This window comes from Eleutherodactylus coqui, chromosome 5 (genome assembly GCF_035609145.1).
Source record: "Eleutherodactylus coqui strain aEleCoq1 chromosome 5, aEleCoq1.hap1, whole genome shotgun sequence".
Classification (NCBI taxonomy): domain Eukaryota; kingdom Metazoa; phylum Chordata; class Amphibia; order Anura; family Eleutherodactylidae; genus Eleutherodactylus; species Eleutherodactylus coqui.
Genome location: NC_089841.1, coordinates 100,019,335 through 100,045,736, shown reverse-complemented (window position 1 = coordinate 100,045,736; position 26,402 = coordinate 100,019,335). Strand labels below are relative to the sequence as shown.

Here is a 26,402-nt window from a genome sequence, read left to right as displayed (position 1 = left end):
ACACTTGATGATAAAAGTCAATTTTGGGAATGCCCCTTTAAGTAGTCAAGTGCAATTAATAGAGAGAGACAGAAATAATAGTCGGAGGTACACCAAAATAAGATGGGAGGTACGTACTGAGCAATGGACGTGTTTACTTACTATCTGCCGTTTATGCAGCAGTAGTGTATTGTGTATTGCTGCACAGAGATTGTCATTATTTCCGGTCTCCAGAGGGTTTCAAAACCTAAGCCTATTAGGGTTAATTTCATAAAGTAAGAAGCCAATTCTATCTGTGTGTTATTTAGAGTCTGAGTGAAAATCATTAAAGGAGGTTTGTCACTTTTTAATATTAATGACCCATCCTCAGGATAGGTCATCAATAGCAATCGGGGAGGATCCAAAGCTCAGGATACCTGCCGATTAACAATCTCCTGGATGTCCAAACGGGTGGTCAAGACCAGAAGTGTAATAAATAGCATCGCTCTGATTGACTTCAATGGGAGTTAACCTGCTTATTCCACTTCTTGCCCTCACCACCAATGTGAATGTCCGGCCTTGATGCGTTGACAGTGGGTTGGAAAATCAGCTGATCAGCAGGGATCCAGAGCGGTGAATCCCTGCCAATCTATTGATGACCCATATTGTGAGGATAGGTCATCAATAGTAAAAAGTGAAAAAACATCTTTAACCAATAAAATTCAAAAACAGATCTGTTATCTTATTTTAAACAGATGCAGGTCATTAAAGGGGTTGTCTCGCGGCAGCAAGTGGGGTTCAGCACTTCTGTATGGCCATATTAATGCACTTTGTAATATACATCGTGCATTAAATATGAGCCATACAGAAGTTATTCACTTACCTGCTCCGTTGCTGGCGTCCCCGTCTCCATGGCTCCGTCTAATTTCGCTGTCTTCTTGCTTTTTTAGACGCGCTTGCGCAGAAGGGTCTTCCCCCTTCTGCTCGGTCCTGGCACAAGCTGCGTTCTGGCTCCGCCCCTTCTACGCATCATCGCGTAGCTCCGCCCTGTCACGTGTGCCGATTCCAGCCAATCAGGAGGCTGGAATCGGCAATGGACCGCACAGAGCCCACAGTGCACCATGGGGGAAAACCCGCGGTGCATCGTGGGTGAAGATCCCGGCGGCCATCTTGGAGAAGGAAGAAGTAGGAAGAAGAAAGAAGTCGCAGAGCGGGGATTCGGGTAAGTAATATATATATTTTTTTTTTAACACATCCCTTGGGTTTGTCCTGCGCCGAACGGGGGGCCTATGCAAAAAAAAAACGTTTCGGCGCGAGACAACCCCTTTAACTCTTCTTATAAATGTCTCCAGATTTTATATTATTTATATACCTCTTTTTTGTTTACTGTAGTCTTAAAACGGTCAAGGTTTAAAGAAATCTATCATGAAACCTGCAAACATATCAGCTACTCTAATATCTAATATTCAGGCAACTTTATGATGATCTTCATTCTGTAGTTTTCTTACGCATCTCATAATTAACGTATTATTTTGGTTGAGCATTATTATTCTGCACTCTTGTTGTTGGCCTCAGCTTGTCATAGCCAAGGAAACTTATTTTCTGACATGATTATTGATATTTTTTATACTTTTACCCAAGTTTTTATTATTCTATGTATAACAACAATAGCAGTTTCTTGTATTGGGCCTCCCAATCAGTCTCTAATTCTAGTACTCTGATATATTTTGCTTTACTTTTTAGGTAGACCCCAATAGCTTAATAGAATTTCTTATAGGGTTTCCCAGGGCCTACATGCCAGTATTCTTTTGACATATAAAGGGAGAAGACCACAGAATTGCACACTATAGTTTGACAGCTCATATAAACCTTCTACTATAGCTGTCAAATTAGTGCACTTGATATAAATCTATTGTTTCTATTTTCTGTCTGGATGCTACTATACAGAGTAGAATATAGCAAAAAAATGTATGATTCTGTGGAGATCCGAGTGACAAAGAATGTAGGGGGCCCTTTCAGTGTTAACAATGGTGAAGTAGCTTGTCTATACATTCAGCTGTGCGTGGTACTGAAGCTCAGTTCCCTTCAAGTGATATCAATCATTCTACTGTTTTGAAGATCTCCTAAAAGTGGAAATTTGGAGCAGACTGTCTCAACAAGTCTTGCCTAAGACCTGAAAGCAAGATACTTGCATGAACATTACGAGTCCTGACCTTAAATGTGTACAGGCACACTTCTATTTACCACCTGCAAGTCTTCAGCAGTTGCTATTAGAGACTACTCTGTGAATGCTGAGGAGTCCTTGCACAAAATCCATTCGCTCATTAGTGAGTTTAGAGGAGAAAAATCACAACATCCCCAAAACTCAATCTTCTTGTTTAGCACTAAGTAAAATTTAATAATGACTTAGCACTTCTTGATGGCCATGTCAAAGGCTGTACTAAATCCCATAAATATACTGTAACGGAATTTGCAATGCCCTGGGCATGCAACTAACACCACACACATCGCATAACTGCTGCATGGAAAATTGGAGAGCATTTTCTCCTGGTCAGTTTCAGAAACTAGTAGACAGTCTGCTGGTTTCTTCCAAAAAGGCAATTACAGGTACTTAAGGTGGTTGTGCCAAGACAAAGTTATTTCCTATGCACAGGCTATAATTTTCCCTAACATAGGCTATAATTTTTTTACTGGTTGGGGCCCGGCCAGATAGGACCTCTAACGACTCTAAGGATGAGGATCCTGAAGGTCTCTGCAATGGCGGCGGCACATGCCATTCCATTCATTTCAACGGAAGCCCTAAAGATAGCTGAGTTCCAGTGCTTGTCAATTTACAGTGCTCTAAATGAAATTAATGGTGGTGCGCAGGCTCAACTGCCACTACAATCATTCAATGACCTTCAGAATCCTTGTGATTGGGAACTGTGTGGTACCCAGTGGTAAGACCCTACTAGTCAGAAAGTTATCCTCTGTCCAGTGGATAGGGAATAACTTCTTGTTTTAGCACAACCCCTTTAAACTTTTTCACAAAAGGAAATAGAATATCTGCAAATTTTGTATATGATAAATTAGAAAGATTAGTATCAATTTATTGCTAACTTTGTTCAATTACATAACCTTTATTATTATACACTGTTTGAATGAAGACGAATGCTTGATATGCCCACATATATTATTCTGTCACCAAGTTCATGAAGTTTGACTCTGAGCTGAGCTTCGAGGAGGTGGGCCGTGCCAGCTTCTCTCTACCTGCATCATACAGGCTGACTGCTCTATTCCCATTCGTGTGTAGGGAGAGAGCTGTCACTGCATCTTGCGGGTGGGGAGAAGCTGGTGCGGCCCACCTCTCTGAGTCGAAGCTCAGCTCAGAGTCAAATTTCATGTACCTGATGACGCAATCCCTTTAAATAAGAAAATTTACATGCTGGGATTTCTCCTTTTAAACTTTTTAAATACATAGATAGGGAAAACAGTGTATCCTAGCAGCCTAATAATAGGTTATCACATACATAGGTTTATTTTGTTATTTTAAAAGAAATAGAGCAGGGATATAAAATATAAGAAAAAGTAATTTATAAATGTAACCTATAATCTTACATTAAAAGTAGCGATTACCTAATATCAGCTGCCTGGCAGTCTTTGAAGAGTGATATATGACTTTAACTACTAGTCAGTCTTTAAAAGAACATGCAAAAGGGCAAAACTAGTTTGACTTTTCAGCCTCTCTTCCAGATGGTAGATAGTGCTCAGTGTCATTTTGAATACATCAGTCATTAATGCATGGTCTACCCCAAGGCAGTGATGGTCCCACAAGGCTAAACTAGTGTGTAGTATCAGTTAGAAGATCTATTTCATGGTACTTACATAGCAGAATATGCAGGAAAATAAAGCACCTATTTAAGAAACCTCCAAAATGTTAAAGAGCACAATTATCTATGATAGGGTTTGGCCCAACAACAACCTTTATCACCTATCTACAGAATAGAAGCTAAATGTATGATCGTAGGATATCCAACCAGTGGGACCCCCACCGGTTGTGAAAATGGGGATCCAAAGTCACACATGTAACTTCTACTCCATTCACTGTCTATGGGACTGATGGGGATAGCCAAGAACTGTGCTCTACTATCTGTCAGTCCTATAGACAGCAAAAGAAGTCATGGTGCGCATGCGTGACCACCACTCTATTCATACAGGGGGCTAGAGACCCTGGTTCTTGTGATCAGAGGGAGTCCCAGCGATTGAACCCCCAGTGACAATACATTTATCACCTATACTGTTTAGGTAAAGGTAAAACCCCTGGTGCAAGCACCGAGTCATGACTGACTCCTCGGGTGATGCCACATTGTGACGTTTTCTCAGCAGAGTGTTTTTGTGAGGGTGGTTTGCCATAGCCTTCTCCAGTCATCTTTTTACCCCCCATCAAGCAGGGTACTCATTTTACTCACCTCAGAAGGATGGAAGCCGGCTACCTGAACCACACGGGAATTAAACCCGCAACCTTCAGAGACCCTTACTAGAGATGAGCGAGCGTACTCGGAAAAGCACTACTCGCTCGAGTAATTTGCTTTATCCGAGTATCGCTGTGCTCGTCCCTGAAGATTCGGGTGCCGGCACGGAGCGGGGAGCTGCAGGGGAGAGCGGGGAGGAACGGAGGGGAGATCTTTCTCTCCCTCTCTCCCGCCCGCTCTCCCCTGCGACTCACCTGTCAGCCGCAGCGGCACCCGAATCTTCAGGGACGAGCACAGCGATACTCGGATAAAGCAAATTACTCGAGCGAGTAGTGCTTTTCCGAGTACGCTCGCTCATCTCTAACCCTTACCTATACTGTGTATACATGAGAAATGTTGTTAGTGGGCAAAAACCTTTCAGCATCCAATCCCTTCTAAATTTACAGTGAGTTGTTCTTAGATAAAAGTTGAATTCACACAGTTTTACCATATGGTGAACACAACTGAATGCTGCTAAAAAGCCCATATATTTGTTGTTTTGTGGAATCAAGAATAACCTTGTCACCTGGTAGCATACTGTATACATGTTATACAGTAAAGGCACAAATGTGTGGACATCTTGTCTAATTACCGAGTTAAGGCCCTTTTAAACCTTCCGATTAATGGGCAAAACGTTCCAACAAACATTTGTTTGCCCAATTGTCAGCCCATGTAAAAATTGTAATGGTCAACTCATGAACAAATATATGCTTATTCATAGGCTGATCGTTAATTTTCAGCGAGCATAAAAATGCTCGATGATCAGCTGTGCATCTCTCCATGTGAATGTATAGTAGTTACCATTGTAACAAGCAACTATTAACATGTTAGTTTATCGGTGCTTGTTACATCGGGACGAAACTCTGACCCATGTAAAAAAGACCCTTCGCCTTATCTACATAATTTGCCACATTCATACAATCTCCATATAAAAAAATAGTAGTAGAATAGATTCCACCATAGGGATCAGTGAAATTAATATTGGACTCTGATAGGATCCTCCCTTTCTGATAAGTTATGCAAGTTGATTGTAATTGATGTTATCGCCCAGTAATAGGCTCCAAGATCAGAACAGATAAAAAATGTTAAAACGTAGCCCAGATGGCTTGTATGAGTAAGCCTAGATGAATAACTGCCTAAGATCTGTAATACTGCTGTGAATTATGTCTTTGCGCCACTACTTATCAGGGCACCTTTGCTTTGAAGTAGTGAGTTCAATAAACAGTATGTAGTAAAGCTTTCTCTGGTGGTGACTGCAGAAAGTAAGAATGTTATCATTTAACCCATTATTTATGTGGCAGGTTTTGAGCTCTACATCAGAAACACTGAGCAGCTACTGCAATAAAGAAATTAATCAGCACATAATTTTGAACCTATTTAGATAAGAAAAATGACTCATTCTTCCCCCCTAAAACTGGTGCACGTCTAAGCTCATCTCCCAGCTACAGCCATGCACCTCCAGCATTTCTGAGGAAGGGGCATGTTGAGTTGAAACGAATCTTTTGTGCTCTCAATAAAAGAAAAGACAGATTTAAAGGAAACCTGTGATCACCATAAAATAGGGGCCCTTTAACACGGAATGACCATCATTCACTTAATAGCTGGATTGTGAGGAACAAAATGATAATCGTTTTTAGTGTAAACGTGGTCAACAACTGAACGAACGATAATTAGTTCTTATCCTTTGTCATTCAGTTCATGCATGCAGAAAAGCCTGCTGATAATCAACCCACGTAAACCGGCAGTCGTTTATCTATGAACAACTGCCTGTTTACTCTGCATAAAGGTGAGCAGCTGGAAGATCTCCGGCCCGGTCCACCTGCATTCAGTGAGCGATTCACTCCTATGTGAAAGCACATGAGCGATAGTGGTCAGGAAGACTGTTGGGTGCTTAAGCACTTGATAGTCATCCTGTATAAAAGGCCACTAATATCCCTTTTACACGACATGGTCATCATACAAATCACTTGTTAGATAGAGCTCTTTGCACGATAATTGTGCCATGTGAACGCATCCAGTAAAAGAACGATCAGCAATAAATCACTGATCAGATCTTTCATGCAGACCATCAAATCATCGTTGGTATGCTGCTGCATCATTCAGTGTAAGCAAGCAGTCATTTATCTATGAACAACTGCCTGTTTACTGTGAATGGAGACAGGGGGGGCTGGAATGATCCCCAACTCCACCTCCATTCACTGAGCAATGATTGTCCTGTGTAAGCCCAAGAGTGATCATCGCTGAGACGGCTGCCTGAAAGTGATCCCGTGTAAAAGGTTGTATAAGTTATGGTCTTCATAGGCCATGTGCTGTGGGGTCTGCAGATGTACCTTTTGTACTTATCCGGCTCACCATTTCTACGCGGTCACTCTTGAAGGTCAGTGTGTGGACAGTGCAGCGGATTCATCTCCGCAAGCTACACGCGCATGCTCCCATAGAGAACAATGTGCGTGTGCAGTCGTTCAGGCATGACAGTGCAGGAATGGTGATCTGGGTGAGTACATAAAGTACTGTATATCCCCAGACTCCTTGGGACCTGCCCTATTAGCACCATAATTTAGTTTATAATGCTCATAAGTGATGACAGGTTCCCTTTAAATTTTTGGACTCAATTTTTGCTTCTGCATATTACCCTAAATAACATGGAGGCAGATGTATGAGAGGACAACCCTTATAGAATAGAGATAAGCAGACAAAACTGTTATTTATACATGCACAAAACATTGTCCAGACTGTACAACCAGCAAATACGTATTCACTGATACCACCCCATGCCGAGTGAATTTATTCTCCTGACCACAGGCACTCAAGTGCTCATAAACACTTATCTGAGGCCAAGTCAGTTAGCTGTATTACTGTTGGACTATGTCAGGAAACCACAGGCAAAGACGGAAACCCGTACAATCAGTACGTTATGGTAGGAGGCAACCAAATGTTTATTTTTCATGGAGAGGGGCATTTACCCAGGCATGAACATACCATAACACTTTGTGACTCACAATAAAATTTGGGGTAACGCTTCCACAGTCATGTCTCCTTGACTGCACATATCTCTCAGTTAATAAATCATTTTCTGAAACCTAAGGCATGCACTTACATTCACTAAAATTCTTGAAATACTTGCATAATGTTCATATCCTATCTAATGGACCCAAAAGCTGCCGAATATACAGTATATCATTACGTTCCAAAGAATATGGACCCTTCCAGCTGCTCTTGTGATAAACTGAAAGCCTAAACTTCTACATTTAACAGTCTTGATAGCCAAAAAAGTCCCACTTACACTGGGGCCAATTAAATCTTTTTTGACGTTACTATGAAATTCTAGAATTTCTGTGGAGCTAAGAAAAAGCCGACAATCTTTATAAACCAATTTATTCCATTGTTTTCTGTATATAAAAGTCATATTGCAGATTTTTTTTTCAATCATTAACATGGAAACTAGAAAAGTCTCAAAGAGTTGCAAACTACCCTGACCATTACTGTACTACTTAGCTCTCAGCGCCCCTGTAGGGCGGGTGCTCCATCTGTAGCAGCAGTATACATTTATCAAACAATAACAGAGTCAGATATTTTAGAAGTAGATTAGAGTTTTAACTAAATGTCACTGAAAAGGTCATCAGGATCTGGAGAGGTTTTTGATGTTGGTAAAGAAGGATTTACTGATGAAGGAGTCTTGCCAGTTCTCTTCGAAGGGGCTGGTTTACATCTGGAAGAAAAATGAAGAATTATTAGGTTTTGCTCTTAATTTATCTTCTATCATCACATAACAGGGGGAACATTTTGCAATGCATTTACACAGATATCATGTTCTATCACGCTACTTCCAGACATGTTTATTATTGGTGCAAACATATTCTGGACAAGTCTTCCAACGCGACTGTACTTCTACTGACCTGGACTCACAGCGTCATAGGGATCTATACATGCAAGTATGTACAAGTGTACCTGAATATAGATTATATGTAATTATTCATACAAATGTTTAACATAGCAGTTATAGATACAATAGGAAACCGCACTGTCAGACAGATCTTATAAACTCAAGACGTTGGGCTGCAGAGACAAGATGTGGGGGTAGTGCAAATAATTGTATATTTAGAGTCCACCCTAATCTCTTATTTCCAGGAATTTGGTATTTTGAAATACAGTTGTGAATAGCAGACAAATAAAGGCATTGTTTAACCATAAGAGTACCCTAATTCACTGCTTTTCATAACGTGAGGCATCTCTAGTTAGACTATGGGCAATGGGTAGGCCCAAGCTGGTGAGGGGTCCCCCCCTGCTGGACTCCTGAGAAGTTTCTACTTTACGTTCCACTTCCTTCAAGGTCTTTCTTTCAGTTTGTAGAACCTGCATATGATGACGAAGGTTGGCTATACCAGCAACATTGCCAGAAAGAGCTTGTAGACCAGCAGCATCAAGGTGAAGCCACACGAACGTATATTGGCTCGGTTTTTACGCCGAGCCGATATACGTTGTCCTCGTGTGCAGGGGGGGGGGGAGGATGGAAGAGCCAGGAGCAGGAACTGAGCTCCTGGCCCCCTCTCCGCCCCTCTGCACTATTTGTAATGGGAAGAGGCGGGGCGGGGCTAAGTTCCGCGAATTAGCCCCGCCCCCACCCCACCTCTCCCCATTGCAAATAGTGCAGAGGGGCGGAGAGGGGGGCGGTAGCTCAGTTCCTGCACTTGGCTCTTCCATCCTCCCCCCCCCCCCCCCCCCCTGCACACAAGGACAACGTATATCGGCTCGGCGTGAAAACCGAGCCGATATACGCTCGTGTGGCTTCACCCTTATTGTGTAGATACAATACAATTTCAAGCATTGAATGGGTGCACTGTTATATGTCCTGCTTCTTGTGGAGGGTTGTGATTCAGGTATAATCAGAATATCAGAATCTGCAGGCGATCAAATGGTGCAATAAAAAAGAGTGTATATTATAAACTGCTAATGTTTTCTAGGTTGATCTGTTAACTTTGTCATTTCATTGCTTGTGTATGGGGATTGTTCTGAGAAGTCCCTGAATTAGATTTCACCTTGGAAGTTTGCACAATTAGAAAAAACCCCATAGAAAAATAGAAATACACCTTGGTAAATTGACCTGCAATATAAACATCAATAGTATTCTATATATATAATAGATAGATATAATACTATAATAATAATAATAATCTTTATTTGTATAGCGCCAACTTATTCCGCAGCGCTTTCAGGCATGGATAAATGCAAAACAATACAGCAATTACAATGTGAGGTACATTGGGTTTGACACAAATGGGTTGGGGAAGGTACAGGAGGTGCAGGGTTGGGGGGGGGGGAAGTAAGGCATGGGGAACACAGGCAATAAGGAATTTCATCTGCAGATCAATTATTAGAAGGCAAACAGGGTGGGGCACCATAGGGAGGGGCGAGGGACTAGGTCAGGAGGTTTGGTATGCTTCCCTGATGAGGTGCGTTTTTAAGGCACGTCTGAAATTTCGTGCATCGGGAATTGTCCGGATGCCTTGGGGTAGAGCATTCCAGAGGATGGGTGCTGCTCTGGTGAAGTCCTGTAGGTGAGCATGTGAGGTTGGTATTACAGGGGTGTTTAGTCTGAGTGTGTTAGCCGATCAGAGTGAGTGGGCTGGGTGGTGTACTGACAGTAGGGAGGCGATGTATGCTGGCGCAGCACCATGCAGAGCTTTGTGAGTGAGGTAGAGGAATTTAAATTTATTCTGCAGTGGATGGGCAGCCAATGCAGCAACTGGCATAATGCAGAGGCATCTGACTAACGACTGGATAGAAAAATGAGCCTAGCTGCTGCATTTAGTATGGATTGGAGTGGAGTGAGTCTAGTACGGGGGAGGCCAATGAGTAGTGAGTTGCAGTAGTCAAGCAGGGAGTGGATGAGGGTAACCACGAGTGTCTTTAGCGTGTCCGTGGTTAGGAATGGACGTATGTTAGCAATATTTTTGAGGTGCATGTGGCATGTTTGGGCCACAGAATGGATATGGGGAGGTAAAGGAGAGGTCAGAGTCCAGTGTGACCCCAAGGCATCGGGCATGCCGTCTGGGGGTTATGATGGTGCCAGACACTGGAATGGAGATGTTGAGGGGAGGTCAGTTAGAAGGTGGAAAGACAAGGAGCTCCGTTTTAGAGAGGTTTAGTTTGAGAAAAAGGGAGGACATAGTGTTAGAGACAACAGACAGATATGAGATAGATAGATGTGAGAGAGATTGATATGAGATAGATAGATAGATAGATAGATAGATAGATAGATAGATAGATAGATAGATATGAGATAGATATGAGATAGATATGAGATAGATAGACAGATATGAGATAGATCTAAAGACAGATAGATGACCTACATAAAAGAATACAAATGGGGAACTAGGTGAACCTGTAAGATCTCATAATGGTGGATATTAAGGTGCTAAGCTATGTAAAGCTTTGTGGATTGTATATTAAATGAAAAAGCATAATATATACTTTTACAAATGGCATGAAACAACGCAGCGAGGGAGAGAATAGCTAGAGGGCAATGTATTCTCTAAATAATTGAACAATGAAATTGCGTATGAAATAGTATAAATACTAACAAGCTCGTCCTGGAAGGAGGAGATGGAGTTAGCTAGCGGCAGTATATGCCGATACTAAAAGATAAAATGAAAATGATAAATCACAGACCACTTAAAAGCTCAACTAGGTTTTGGCACTTGTATACCTCTAATCTGCTTTTAATCTTCTCCTTGGCCAATTTGGAACTTATTTCTGGAAGCGGAATGAAATCTATCTCTTGGAGACAAGCGGCTTACCAAAACAAGCAGGAAATCTGGCTGCTGTAAGTATATGTTTAGACGTATCTCCCGAAATACAAATACAGACCGTTCCTTCCAGCTGAGCCTATTCATGTGGTACAACAATAACACCCAATAAAAGAAAATTACGTCAAGGATTAGCGTATTATGACACAGGAATTAAACCAACGGGGCATTCCCATTTAGTAGCTTATGATGAAAACTTGTCACGTGACAATCTGACATAAGTTTTCATCATAAGTCTTAAAGAGCTTCCACAAGTGTTTTATAAAAGACTCTTATTATTGTGCATGAGTCTAGAGGTTCCTGTGCACCAATACTCCCATGAGAACGTCTTCTCTATTTCCATCCTATATTTTGGATTCTGTCAGAAGAACCATATGTGAGAACAAATCACTATCTACATCAATTGTTATTAGCCGTTTAGTCGTTCATGACCTTCAGCGACCCAAAAGGCGAGCTCCCTCCATGTTTTTCGGTTTTGCACTGCTTCTTTCAGTTGTGTTATATTCATGCCAGTATCTACGTTAATATCTAGAACCTAACTAATTTGAATAGTGGCAGTTAGGATATAAACACCGAGAAGGATGGTGAAGTGCCTCAACATAATGTCCCTATTATAGAGATGGGTGTTCATACTATTCAGCCATTTACTAGATTCCATCCCCATTTAGGTACACCTGCATCACATAAGAAACCTGTATGGACTTAATATGGTGTCCCGTAGGACTTTACCTTCAAAGGGATGTACCAGAATAGACTTTCATCATCTATGAATATGATAGGTGATAAAATTCTGATATGTAGAGGTCTCACGGCTGAGACCCCCACTGATCCTGACAACAGTGGTCTTGTTTCCTCCTCACTGAGGTCTGCACCCCTCACAGTAAGAAGATTGAATGAAGCAGAAGTCGCACATGCGTGGTGCCTCTCCCTTCATTTATAATGGGACTGGTTGAGCATATGTACTTTGTGACTCAGATTTTTGTCACCGGGTTGGAGATAAAAGTCTGATCTAATATGCGCACCATTAAGGGGTTGTAGTTAAATAGAACATCACCGACTAATGTATATGTAGCATTCCAACTCTTCCCAGACACGAGATACTGGGAGAAAGAAGAATTATGCATGCTGGATTTCAAGCAATGGGAGATGAGCTGCCACAAGAAGTCTCTGGTAACAGCTTATCCTCTCTCCCCATGGAGAACATGTACACGCATGACCAAGCCAAGCATACATGTGCATGATAGTGTCAGAAGGAATTTCTGTGAGCTTCAAGGTGTACGGCGACCTTTACAGTAACCTTATCAGTTCTCTTGATTCGCTGGCTCATCACAATGTACAACAGTTAAAGGAGATGTCTCGAGGAAGCAGTGAATTTTTTTTTTGCCCAGTCCCCCTAATTAAACATACATTACTAATTACCCCTGTAAATTACTTTCCTAGCTGGTTTCTACTTACCGTTCCAGCGTTTCAGCAACTTATAAAACTTTTTCCCAAGATGGCCGCCAGCTCTTTTCGCATCGCTTGCTGTAGCCCGACGTGCGCGCTCCCGAGACGCTACCAGCTGTGTCTCCATGGCAACCAGACGCCCCGCAGCCGCCGACCGGACCCCAGGAATGAACATGGCCGACCTGTCACCCACCGCCAGGCAGCAGGTAACCGGCGCAGCCCCCCCCCCCCATCACAGCGGCAGCCCCCCCGGCCTAGCGACAGCCCCCCCCGGCCCAGCGCTAGTTCCCCTGGCGCAGCGGCAGCCCCCCCGGCCTAGCGGCAGCCCCCCCGGCCTAGCGGCAGCCCCCCCGGCCTAGCGACAGCCCCCCCCGGCCTAGCGACAGCCCCCCCCGGCCTAGCGACAGCCCCCCCCGGCCCAGCGCTAGTTCCCCCGGTGCAGCGGCAGCCCCCCCGGCCTAGCGACAGCCCCCCCGGGCCCAGCGCTAGTTCCCCCGGCGCAGCGGCAGCCCCCCCCCCCGGCGCAGCCCGGCGCAGCCCGGCGCAGCGGCACCCCCCCCCCCGACCCATCACTTACCAGGACAGCTGGGCGGCTTCTCCGGACAGCTCGGCAGCTCTGCACCTTCCTCTAACAGAGGAAGGTACAGAATGGCCGCTCCAGCGCGCTCCCGAGCAGTGACAGCTCGTCTGCGCATGCGCAGAAGAGCTGTAGCGGGGAGCACACTGAAGCGGCTCGTGCTGAATGGAGAAGACCGGACTGCGCAAGCGCGTCTAAAAAAGCAAGCTGCCGGCGAATTTAGACGGAACCATGGAGACGAGGACGCTAGCAACGGAGCAGGTAAGTGGAATAACTTCTGTATGGCTCATATTTAATGCACGATGTATATTACAAAGTGCATTAATATGGCCATACGGAAGTGTATAACCCCACTTTGTTTCGCGAGACCACCCCTTTAAATAAACAGTTAAATGCTAAATTCAGCACAGCATCATAAGTTTTTGTTTTTTTAGATTAAGAAGGAGATGATGACCATTACAGCTCCCAGCAGTTGTTACTTAGGGTATTTCTACATGTGACGACGACAGTCAGGCCACTTGAGCGCTTAACAGCCAACCCAACGATTGTCGCTGAGTGGCGGATTTCCAATGGTCAACTATTCATGACCAATCCTGAAAATAGGTCATCAATATTAAATGCTTGCAAAACCCCTCTAACCACTAATTTCCTATTACCAAGAATATATACCATAGAGATGAGGTGCAGCACAAAGGTTTGACTAGTGCATAGTCATTATTAATTCATTAGAAAAGCCATAGACTGACACCCAGATCACCTTGTAGCCAGTTAAAAGATATGGAAACTGTGCTTGATACAGGTCTTAAAAGAGAGGTTATGTGTAGAGATGAGCGAGTATACTCGCTAAGGCTAACTACTCAAGCGAGTAGTGCCTTAGCCGAGTATCCTCCCGCTCGTCTCTAAAGATTCGGGGGCTGGCGGGGGGCAGGGAGCGGTGGGGGAGAGCGGGAAGGAACGGAGGGGAGATCTCTCTCTCTCTCTCTCCCCCCAACTTCCCCCTGCTCACTGCCGCAACTCACCTGTCACCCGCGCCGGCAGCCGAATCTTTACAGATGAGCGGGAAGATACTCAGCTAAGGCACTACTCGCTCGAATAGTTAGCCTTAGCGAGTATACTCGCCCATCTCTAGTTATGTGAGCTGAGTAAAAGCAGCTGCTTTAATCCAGAAACGAAAAAAGGTTTGGTACGGTAGATATGATACCTTTTAATGACTAACAAAAATACATGAATTTGTTTTATTATGCTGGAGGAAGGATCCTGAGAGGTCCGAAAGCTTGCAATAAGATCATGTATTTTTGTTAGCCATTAAAAGGTATCATATCTACAAGATTACTTGGTTTCTCTTATGGAGAACAATCACATCCAGAAACAGTGCCACTAATGTTCATGGGCCGTTTTTGGTATTGCAGTTAAAAAAACATAAAAGCGTCACATGGTGTAAATGATCCAGTTATTTACCTATTGAAACATTTCAGCTGTATTCTAGAGCCTTTCTCAGAGCTACAATACCAGACGCAGCCCAAGAAGAAATAAGATGCTATTTTTTTGGGGGGAAAAAGCAGTCACTTATTTCTAATCTCATACCTCCTGTCACATCTAAGCAGGACGCAGTGGATTTGAAAACCTGAAATACAAAGCAACTTCAAACCAAACTGTGGTAAACAATAATGAACACTGCCACAAGGAAAACACTGTCCCTAAAGACCCTACCCAGGGAAAGCACTGCCTATGCGCAGATAGCCTGCCCTGACAAGGGCGAACCTGACCACGTCCCTGGGCCACTAGCAGACCCTACGTGGGATAGGAGACGATCACAGAAAACAAGATGAAAGGGATAATAACTGCAGTACTTTACTTTGAGAAGACTCAGGCAAACAGGAGATTCAGCACCACGCTGAATATGTTATATGTTTATATCAAGGATGAACCTGGAGTGTAAATTATAGCCCTTAAAGGAGGTTTACCGTATATACCGGCGTATAAGACGACTTTTGAACCCCGAAAAATCTGCTCTGCAGTCGGGGGTCGTCTTATGCGCCGGTAATACAAAAAAAAAAAAGTGTAAAAAAAAAAAATTTTATTACTCACCTCCCCCGGCGTCCTGTCGCGCTCCGGCAGGATGTCGCTCGCTCCGGCAGGCTGTCGCTCGCTCCTTGTCCCCGCCGCAGCATAGCTTTCTGAATGCGGGGCTTGAAATCCCCGCTTCCAGAAAGCTAATACACACGCCGGCAGCCATGACAGCATTGAATGGCTGTGATTGGCTAAAGCACACGTGGCTTCAGCCAATCACACTATTCAATGACATCATTGAATGGCTGTGATTGGCTGAAGGCGCACGTGTTAGCAATCACACCCATTCAATGATGTCATTGAATAGTGTGATTGGCTGAAGCCACGTGTGCTTTAGCCAATCACAGCCATTCAATGATGTCATGGCTGCCGGCGTGTGTATTAGCTTTCTGGAAGCGGGGATTTCAAGCCCCACATTCAGAAAGCTATGCTGCGGCGGGGACGAGGAGCGAGCGACAGCCTGCCGGAGCGAGCGACATCCTGCCGGAGCGCGACAGGACGCCGGGGGAGGTGAGTAATAAATTTTTTTTTTTTTTCTCCACTGAATACCGGCGTATAAGGTGACAGTTGGGGGGTCGTCTTATATGCCCCGTCGCCTTATACGCCGGTATATACGGTATCTTTAATTATAGACCATCACCTGAAAAGACATGAGTGGTCACATTATTGATGTGGTGGCAATTATTATTTAGAAGAGTAGATTCTAAATACAGGTGTGGAGGCAAGAGCCAACTTACAGAGGTGCAGTATACCTCCAGGGGATTTGTATGCTGTAATTAACCACTTGTCTGTCTAAATTGTTGTAAATGATTTAATATATTCATTACCAATCCTCTAACAGGCCACATTCACAGTCAGGATATGCAGAAGTAAATATGCATTGGACTTTCAGTGGAATCTGAGGCAACAATTGAGGATTTGCTCTGCAGATTTGCAGTTGGATTCACATAGGACCTATGGCCCTTTTTGTACGGAACGAGAAGCTCAAGATTCTCGTTTGCCCAAGCGAACGAGCTGGTGACGTCATCACCAGCTTGTCCCCTCTCGGGCAGCCTGTGCAGTTCTCGGTCACTTCTCATTCTGAATCCTGCACTAAGCAGGGGGTTAGACCCGATGACCCTGGAGGTCCCTTCCAACTCTACCATTCTATGATTCATCCAGGGATTCCCATTCCTATGTGAAACACTGAACGATCAGTGTTGAAGCTGCCCGACAAGTGAACGAGTCAGTGCTGATTTTTATGCCGGCTGAAACTGAATGAGGAACGAGAACCTCACGACTCTCGTTCGTCGTTGGCTCCAATTTAAACTAAATGATTATCGTTTACTTTCATCATAAGCCTATTATTAAATCCACACCATGGTCTGCAAAGATTTCTTTGACATAGAAGGCCCCAGTGAAACATGGCTGGTCCTTAAGGTGTTTACAGGGGTTATTCAGGCAAAAAAAATATTTGTGCAAAACTGCTCAGCCTGCTGTACAAATACAAAATAAGTCATACTCCCTTGACCTCATGCCCTGCTGCTCCCATCTGATGGTGTCTAGTTCTTTACTTCCTGCTGCAGCAACAATGTTGCTCTAACAAAGGGACATGTGATCTCTGGAGTTAGTCACCATCCAACTTTAGCCTTTGATTGGCTGCAGTGGTCACATGTACCTGATGTTGAGGACATCGTTGCTGTGGCAGGAAGTAGAAAGCAGTATTACTGGACAACATCAGAATGGGAGCAACTGGGAATCAGGCGAGGAGAGCATGGTTTGTTTCCTGTTTGTATATCAAGAAAAGCAGCTTTGCAAAAAATATTTTTAATACAAGACCTATTATTCAGCCATTTTTATAATCTTTAACTACTATCACACATTATGATAATTTCCTAACAACAGAAATATCACTTGGGATATAAAATATGTTGCCAACATAAACCTCTGCAGTGGGAGAGGACTCATTTTGTAATTAGACAATCAGCTATGTACAACTAGTTCCCGCCAAAGTCAGAAGATTGGGACCTTGCTGATTGAATGAATATATAATCATCTAACATTTTTAGCATCTTCTTTACATGCATTAAATAATTTTCATGGATAACAGAACAAATTAAAGGGGTTGTCTCATGAAATCAAGTGGGGTTATACACTTCTGTATGGCCATATTAATGCACTTTGTAATATACATCGTGCATTAATTATGAGCCATACAGAAGTTATTCACTTACCTGCTCCGTTGCTAGCGTCCCCGTCGCCATGGATCCGTCTAAAATCACCGTCTTCTGGCGATTTTAGACGCGCTTGCGCTGTGCGGTCTTCTGTGCGGTGAATGGGGCCGCTCGTGCCGGAGAGCTGGTCCTCGTAGCTCCGCCCCGTCACGTGTGCCGATTTCAGCCAATCCGGAGGCTGGAATCGGCAATGGACCGCACAGAGCCCACGGTGCACCATGGGAGAAGACCCGCGGTGCATCGTGGGTGAAGACCCCGGTGGCCATCTTAGTAAGGTAAGGAAGAAGTCGCCACAGCGCGGGGATTCGGGTAAGTACTAAACTGTTTTTATTTTTAACACATGCATTGGGTTTGTCTCGTGGGGCATTTTTGTTCGGCTTTTCATGCCGGATCGGCAGGATATGGAAACTTGGAACTGACTTCTGAAAATGTGATTCCTTTCAAAATATTATCAAGGTCAATGACATTTATTGAGATGACATAAATGTAGGTTCAGCACTAGAGTTGAGCGAACATACTCTTCCGAGCTTGATGCTCGTTCGAGTATTAGCATACTGGATGGTGCTCACTACACTACATCATACAGTGTTCGACCTTGCCCCAGTTTTGGCCCCTCCCCGCTGCGCACGTCAACGGTAGCGTGTGGCTGGCTTGGCGGAGGAGAGGTATCTTAAAATATCTTAAAAAAAAAAAAAAAGATTTACCTCACTCGATCTGATGGTACCCGGCTCTGAGACATGTGACTGCTGCAGCCCATCACTGGCTCACTTCGATCAGAAATTAGCTGCAGTAGTCACATGTCACATGTCTGGGAGTTTCCAGTACAGTAATGTCTGTATCTTCAATGGAGTGAAGGAGGACTTCCATATTCCTTTTGAAGGTTCTGTATGGAAGGACCTGCAGATTGTTAACACATATCTTCATGTGTTGATTAGAATACTAATAGCTTCCATCTGTGGTATGCATTATCTATGGAAACTGTCATAGCTTGAGAAGGCTTCAGGTAAACACATGGTATATATATATATATTCCATACACATATATACATATGTGTGTGACTGCAGCCATGCATTTCGTTCCAGCTAATCTCAGTCGTCTAGTGAGTCTACTTTGGCAATTATTGTCACACCCAAGCAGCTCCCCTGCAAACATCATTACGTTCAACATGTGCTGAACAAGCCTGCCAAAATACATGTACTCTGGATTATGTACTGAGGAGCTGTGACCCCCTTCCTGTTTTTGGAAACCTTTATTGGTGAACGAAAAGGCAGGTCCTATACAGAAAAATATTGGTAAATAAGATGTGAGGCTACAGAGAGGGTTCAGCTAAAGGTGCAGGAGAAGAAATGGTCCATAAAAACATTTTAGCCTTACAGTGATTAATCATGACTACTTTGCTTAATTACACTGTGCTTACATTACAATCCAAGGTGATTAACCATATTTAAAACAAATGCTTTAAAAAAAAAAAAAAAAAAAGATTTTTAAAGCTTTAGCAATATCTCACTTATCTTGAAGTAGAAAGTGTTAGCTATAACACTGGGGCTATCACTAGGAGTTTCTGTATCTCCAAAACTCCCTTGATTTAAAGGGGTTCTGTCAGCAAAAAAAAAGAAATCTATACTCACCTGTGCCTTACCGGGCCATTCACCACAAACTTGCTGCTCTCCTGATGTCCCTCCAGCAGAATTCCTATCGCAGGGCAGAATCTCGCAAAGTGCCAGCTTTTGCCACTGCTCCGACCACTTCCGGATGGCAAGTACTGCCGCCTGGGTCAGTGGTCGACGCGTTGCACACTGATTGGCCTGGCCGCATCTAACCTCTGCAGTCCACAGAGAGTCGATGGCGAGTGCGCCTGTGTCCCCCTTCCCGGCACACTTGCGCACTCGCCGCTGACTCTTTGAGGACGTCAGAGGTTAGACGCGGCCAGGTCGGCATCAGCGTGCAGAAGCCGCTGGGAGATGACTCCTCACGTGACAGCTAAACAACAGAGGGAAGAAATACAAGGGGATTAGGTAAGTTTACTTTGTTTTTTTAACTCTCTGCTTTCCACAGGTTAGACTGTACAGGGATGCAGGGCAGGATGCAGGCGAGTATAATTTTTTTTTTTTAATTGCTGACAGAACACCTTTAAGTGCTATTTTTTGCTACATGAAAAACTGAACATTTGTGTTGCACTATATAGGTTTTCAGCATCATAGCCCCACATGTGTGGAATGATTTTGCTGGCTGGGTGTGTCTACTCCAGCCAGCCAAACCCTAAGGTCTGTGCTCATATATATACCAGTTCCTTTGCGAGAGGCTGCTGGTCTTTCTCCTGTCTGTTCTGGTGTGAGCAGTGTCATGCTCCTGTGTCTCTCTGCAGGTTCTGTTTCATGTGAATGGTGTCATGCTTCTGCGTGTCTGTTCTGGTCTGTTCTAGTGTGAGCAGTCTTGTGTTTCTGCTCATCTGTGCAGGCTTCAGTGTGAACTGTGTTGCGTTTCTTCATGTCTGTGCAGTCTTCTGTATTTTCTGTGCATGTGCTGGACATGAGGTGTCTTTGCAGCGGTCAGAATGTTCAGTGTGAACAGTGTCATGCTCCTACATGTCTGTGCAGTGTTCAGTGCATGTGGTGTGAACTGTGCCTTGCTGTGGGTCCTTTATCATCTAAGTGTGGGGTCGTCCCTAATGGGATGATTGCCTCGTGTTACAGGCAGGTTTCCTGGGGTTAGTTGGCTTGTTAGTGTAGGGACCTGCAAAACAATGAGCACCCTTGAAGTCGACCTCGTGGGTTTAAGTGTCTTGGCCAAAATGCAAACTAATATCTCATATTGTATCTATTCCATCTGTTATACATGTGGGTATGCTTGGTGCATGTTTTGAGTATTTGTCAGTCATTGGTTTATGTCTGTCCATTTCGCAGTTCTGCTGTTCAAGTCTGGTTTCCCCAGTTTGTGAGTGGCGTGGCGTTTATGTCTGCTGCTCAGTTATGTCCACTGTTTCCAAGTTCGCAGTTCTGTGGTTCAGTCGGAGTTCACCTGCCAGCACGTTTCATGTCCAGTTCGCAGTTCTGCAGTTCATGTGTGGGTAAGACTCTGCTGAGTGTTCATGTCCCAGTTTGATGTTACAGTAGTCAAGATAGAAAGAGTTTACGAAAGAACTCAGTAAGGAGGTTGTTCTAAACATCTTGGAGAACTAACCACAGATCTCCTGAGGATTTAGGATTGCTGAAATTCTTCTGTCTCTCCATGTAATCCCAGACAGACTGGATGATGTTGAGATCAGGACTCTGTGGGGCCATATCATCCCTTATAGGACTCCTTGTTCTTCCTTACGTTATTGACGTAAGGAAGAACAAAGAATAACGATGGTTATTAATGACCTTGGCTGTATGTTTGTGGTTGTCCTGCTGCAGAATAAATTTGGAGCCAATCAGACGTCTCCCTGATGGTATTGTGTGATGGATAAGTATCTGTCTGTATGTATTTCTCAGCATTGTGGACTCCATTAATCCTGACCAAAACCCCAACTCCACAATACATGACCTTAGCAATACGTCCTTCAAATATGTGCACAACTATAGCCTGTGGATACATTTAATACCGAGCCAGATTATAAAAAAAGAGAAATTCCTGTCTCTTCTGTTTCAAGACAAGCATGCTATGAATTACATGTCACATTTACACAAACTGAAATATGTATAGCATCAAAGTACAAAAATAAACCACTGTGCGAACTTCACGGTCCTAAATCAAACTATTGTCCGGTTTCTGAGAATCGAATAAATCGGATGGATTGACAAGGTATGTGATCATGGATATATGTCAGAGGCCTAAATAGCATATGTGAATTTTACAAATGAGGCAGAAAGTATGAAATGTTTAGTCTCAGAGCCATTCTCTAGTTAAAAAAGGAATACAGAGGGAAAATAGTAGAACTTAATGGAAATCTGCCAAAGTCTACCAAGAGTGAGTGACATAATTTTCTCCTTAAACTCACTTTCAAGAACATCATACGTGACGCTCAGTGGCGGCACCACCCGTGAGCACCATAAACAAGGGGCCGCTGAGTCCAGGGGTGTGCTTGGGAAGCCGCTACTCGGTCTCTATAATGGACTCAGCTCCGTAGTCCCTGCACACAGAGAACAGTGTGAGTGTACTGAGTGCAGAGAGGAGTCCGAAAAGCTTTATTAGGGGAGTGCAGATGTCAGCCATAATTCAGTAACCATTGTACATACTGAAAGCAGATGCTGTTAATGTAACATAACGCAGCGTGGTATAAAGATGAATCACCCAAAACCTAATTACACATCAAACTTTGCTATTATAAAACAGGGCAGCATATTCAAAAGCAGGACTTCTCAACGAATGCCTGGCGGTTTTTACTTATTTGTTTTACTTCTGGAATATAACTTCAGCATTTGTCTTCCAAGAAATACAGAATGGGTGCGGTAATCTATGTAAAAATATACAGTACAACCTGCAAAATGGCCAATGATACAACACGTCTATAAATCCGGAAGACTCGAAAAGCCTATATTATCCCATGTGATACAAGATCCCACTGAAAGAATATCGACTATAGCAGTTTTTGATATCAGCTTACACATATGTACACTAAATAGCCACTTTTCCTAACACCCATTTGGTAGCGAGCTGGACTTCCTCTGGCCTTCAGAACTGAAGCAATTCACCATGGCATAGACTTCACCAGGAGTTGCAATTATTCTGCAGGAATATTTGTCCGTGTGGATGGGAAGCTTCTTGCAGTTGGTGCACATGAGATGGAGGTGCTGGCATGTTCTGTACAACTGACGGGAAGGGTTTCTTAATCTATGCTGCTTGCGCTAAATTCTGATCCTCATGTCAGCTTGGTTAAACAGAAATCTGAATTCATTTGACTAGGTGATATTTTTCCACTGTTCAGTGCTCCAATTTTTATACTCTTTTTTCCCATTTGCAATCTTGTTTTTCTGTTCCGCTTAGACAGCAAAGGCACTCAAACTGGTCATCTCTGGTTACAGCCCATCAGACACATTAGCTGGAGCAGCAACATTGTAGTCATCTATAATTTGGTTGATTCTGACAAACAGGTGTTCACAGATTCTTGACACCCTCCTCTGACCCCTTCTGTTGTGTACGTCCACAGCTTCCCTTTTGCTGGATGCTTTTCTTCAATCACACCATTCTCGGTATACTCTCCACACCATTAAACAAGAAAACCTCACAGGTTTGGCAGTTTTTAAAATCCTGACCTGAGCTACACTAGCACAAATGACCATACTTTGTTTGAAGTAGCTCAGATTGCTCGATTTTTGCCATTCTCATATGAATTCACAGTGAAAATGATCCATGAAAAACTTGCTCACCTGATTTTATGCTGCACTTTGGAGTCACATGTCTAATTCCCATCAGGGAAGTTCCAATCGTGAACAGGCAAATGTACGAGATTTATCCATGAATATCCACTTGCATTTGCCATCACAGTAGAAATAATACATTACATAACACCCATTGAAAGCAATGGACAGGCCATGTGATGCGTGAACAAAGCAGGTCCTGCAGAGGACTAGAGAGAAAGAGACTCTCTTTAGTTGCCCCCATTGTGGTTAATTGACATAGGTTCCAAATTAGCAGACATCCATTCTTATTTAAACCAGACAACACCATCTAAGTACTGGCCAATACCTAACTCAATGGTCTACAGCATTACAAATGTTGCCTGTGTAGGGGATGTTTTGACTAAATAGGTGCCCAACATAAATAGGAATGTGATAATTGTAGAGAATATTGGCGATTAAAGAGAACTTTACAATCTGCTTTTGTAAAATCAAGAGATAAAAGGTAAGACAGCTATAGCCATCTTGTCTAAGTAGCAAAAAAAAGTCCTATCTGCATTGCAGATACCAAAAATATACAATCCCAGAGGGCTTCCATTTATATACACTATATGGAGTTGGATTTTGCTTTAATTTGGTCTCCTAGAGTTGATCTCTAGGGCTATACCTACATAATGTAGGATACAGATTTTCTGCACATACAGGGAGTAAATAGGATTTTATTCTCCCACATGTCATGATTTAGGATCTCCTATACAATAGACCCTGCTGGTAATTAGTGATACAATAATCCTAGAATGGTAGAGTTGGAAGGGACCTCCAGGATCATCTGGTCCAACCGCATGCTCAGTGCAGGATTCACTAAATCATCCCAGACAGATATTTGTCCAGCCTTTGTTTGAACACTTCCATTGAAGGAGAACTCACCAACTCCCGTGGTAATCTGTTCCACTCATTGATCCCCCTCACTGTCTAATATCTAATCTGTGTCTCCTCTCTTTCAGTTTCATCCCATTGCTTCTAGTCTTTCCTTGTACAAATGAGAATAGTGCTGATCCCTCTGAACTGTGACAGCCCTTCAGATATTTGTAGATGGATATTTGTAGATGGCTATTAAGTCCCCTGCTTAGTTACTTGAACTATAGTAAAAAAAAATCTCAAATCATTGCATGTTGGAGGTACAGTAGGTTTTGAAATGAAGGTGAGAAACACTGGTCTACTTGGCAATTAGATTTATGGGCATTTTCTATTCACTGATCGGCAAGTACAGATGAGCAGCATGTAAATAATTAATTCTCGCAGCAACTCTGTCCTGATCATTAGCACTTAAGACCAAATATGACCGCATACTGTATTTTCGTATATTGCGCTCTACATATCAGCGTCAAAATATAAAACCTCCAAATAATTTAAGTCTCCAAGTTATAATGTTTCCATTTAAAAAAAAAAAGCGAGAATCTTCTCATGGAACGTTGCGTAGCATCTTCCTGATAATCGTCCAGCTGTTAAGCAACACTACATATCTAGAAACATCTGTGTTGATGTGAAAGCACAGCAAAGCCAAATAATTAAAATGGATTTAAATGTTCAGGTCGAGTACAAGTTTTTCTTCATCTGGGTTTTCCTTGATCACAGCCCTTGCTTGGCTAACCTAAATATATTCTGACATCACTTGAGTAAAGAAGTGTTCTGTTTTGTCTCCTAGCCGGGAAAATTCAACCACAATTGATTCTGTAATTGATTCGTTAGCATGCAGAGTGCGCTCTGTGAGCTTGAATAAAGGCATCGTTAATACAATCAGATCACATGTACTTTTCCCACAAGACAAATACATGTGTTTGTATGAGAAATTAACAGGATAAAATACACTCCTGAGATTCAAAGACACAGATTGGGAGTAAACGTCTCCTTGTGTTTAGCTACATAGTGGATTTTAACAGTAGAACCTAAAAGCCTCCCTACATACATATTAGTGTTTAATCATCCGAATCCTCCAATAATGTTAGAGTCGGGCAACTCTCTAATGGGTATGGTACAGGGGTGTAGCTATAAGGGGTGCAAAGGTTGCAGTCGCTACTGGACCCTTAGGGGGCCTAAAGCTTCCTCTATCATATAAGAAAACTAGTATTAGAAATGGCACATGGAAGGTTGGGGGCCCATGCTACAGATTTTGCAATAGGGCCCCCTATATTTAGCCTCTACCTAATCTTTTAGGATTTTAGCATTGTCTCCGCCTGCTAGTGTTCCATCAATGGGTTTCTTAAGAGACGTAACGATACAGAGGAAGGTTGTGTGAGGGCCTCCATGCTGAACTTTTGCATTCAGGCCCACAAGCCATTAGTTACGCCTGTGGGTATGGAGGTGGTTGAACTTTCCCCCATCATCATCAAAGGATCGGGATTTTGAATTTCAATGCCTGATCCCTTTGCTTCCCAAGAGATAAGCTGCTGTCTGGCTGTAGCTTACCTCTCTAAAGCTAGAGCTGATGGAAACTGCTGTAGGACAGATGATCATTTATCTGATAGTTGTTGAAGATGTAATAGCACCTTAAGGCATGTGTTTTAAGGGGAATATGTCGTCAGAAAATGACCTATTATATAAATCCCATTTTTGTGTTAAACATATTTTTAAAGTATTTTTGGCAATTTATATTTATATTTTAAAAATATCCTAAAATCCTAAATATTCACACTGACTACAGAGCTTGATAATAGGCTGATGCTTCTTATTTTGTAGAGAAAACTTTTCAGCAGTCATCTCACTACCACACAGGCAAGATTACACTGACATGTAATACCTATATGTAGTCTACCATTCACAATAGGTGACCATCTGCTCCCTCTCTCTTCAAACTGATCCTACACAGGTCACAGAACATGCCTAGACCAGTCCCCAATACTAATCAATGGGTCAGTTCCTGTCCATTGTGTGAATGACCCATGAAGCTGCTGTAAGCAAGATGACAGCCCCCATAATCACATATAGAGACCAGAATAGAAAATTCTACAATCAAAAAATAAAAACAAATTAGAAAAATTGAGTATGTTTCTTTATCTGATTTTAATTAATAAAAAAATTGTGACATTGTCAATTTAAATGTTATGGGGACATTTATGGGAAGGGGTTGTGGATAGCTACTAGTCAGTTTTCTGGATTCTTCCAGCCTTCCAACATATCTCAGCTCTAGAAGAGGTGTATATACCGAGAACGAAAGAATTGGGCAGTTGAATTCCAACTGGCTGATCTTTACCTCCCACTGACATCAGGGGGTACTGGTGTATCTTGACGCCACCAGGAAGTAGTGCTGGAGAGAGCACTCAACGCCCGGTGATGCCCCCTGTACCTCATTGGCTGATGAGATATCTCCCCTGCAGGTCCTGGAAGGTGAGTATGATGCTCCTGTCTCTGCTCCTTTTCCTCCCCGCTGCTTCTGTCAGTCTTGCGGCCCCAGAAGTTAATTGGGTGATGCAGCTTTAACTGTCCCAGGCAAACAGGTGGTTTACTTAGCTTCACGCTGCTGCTC

General features: G+C 43.1%; 1 protein-coding gene across 2 annotated transcripts in view; it reads right to left on the bottom strand.

The window, feature by feature from the left end:
* Window positions 1-7,384: 7,384 nt before the first annotated feature.
* Window positions 7,385-26,402, bottom strand: part of XRCC4 (X-ray repair cross complementing 4) — a 326,880-nt gene continuing 307,862 nt past the window's right edge. For both annotated transcript variants that reach the window (XM_066601897.1, XM_066601898.1), the window contains one exon: window positions 7,385-8,157. In XM_066601897.1, coding sequence (XP_066457994.1) covers window positions 8,046-8,157 — 112 coding nt within the window. In that variant the 3' untranslated portion in view covers window positions 7,385-8,045. The remainder of the gene's footprint in view (window positions 8,158-26,402) is intronic.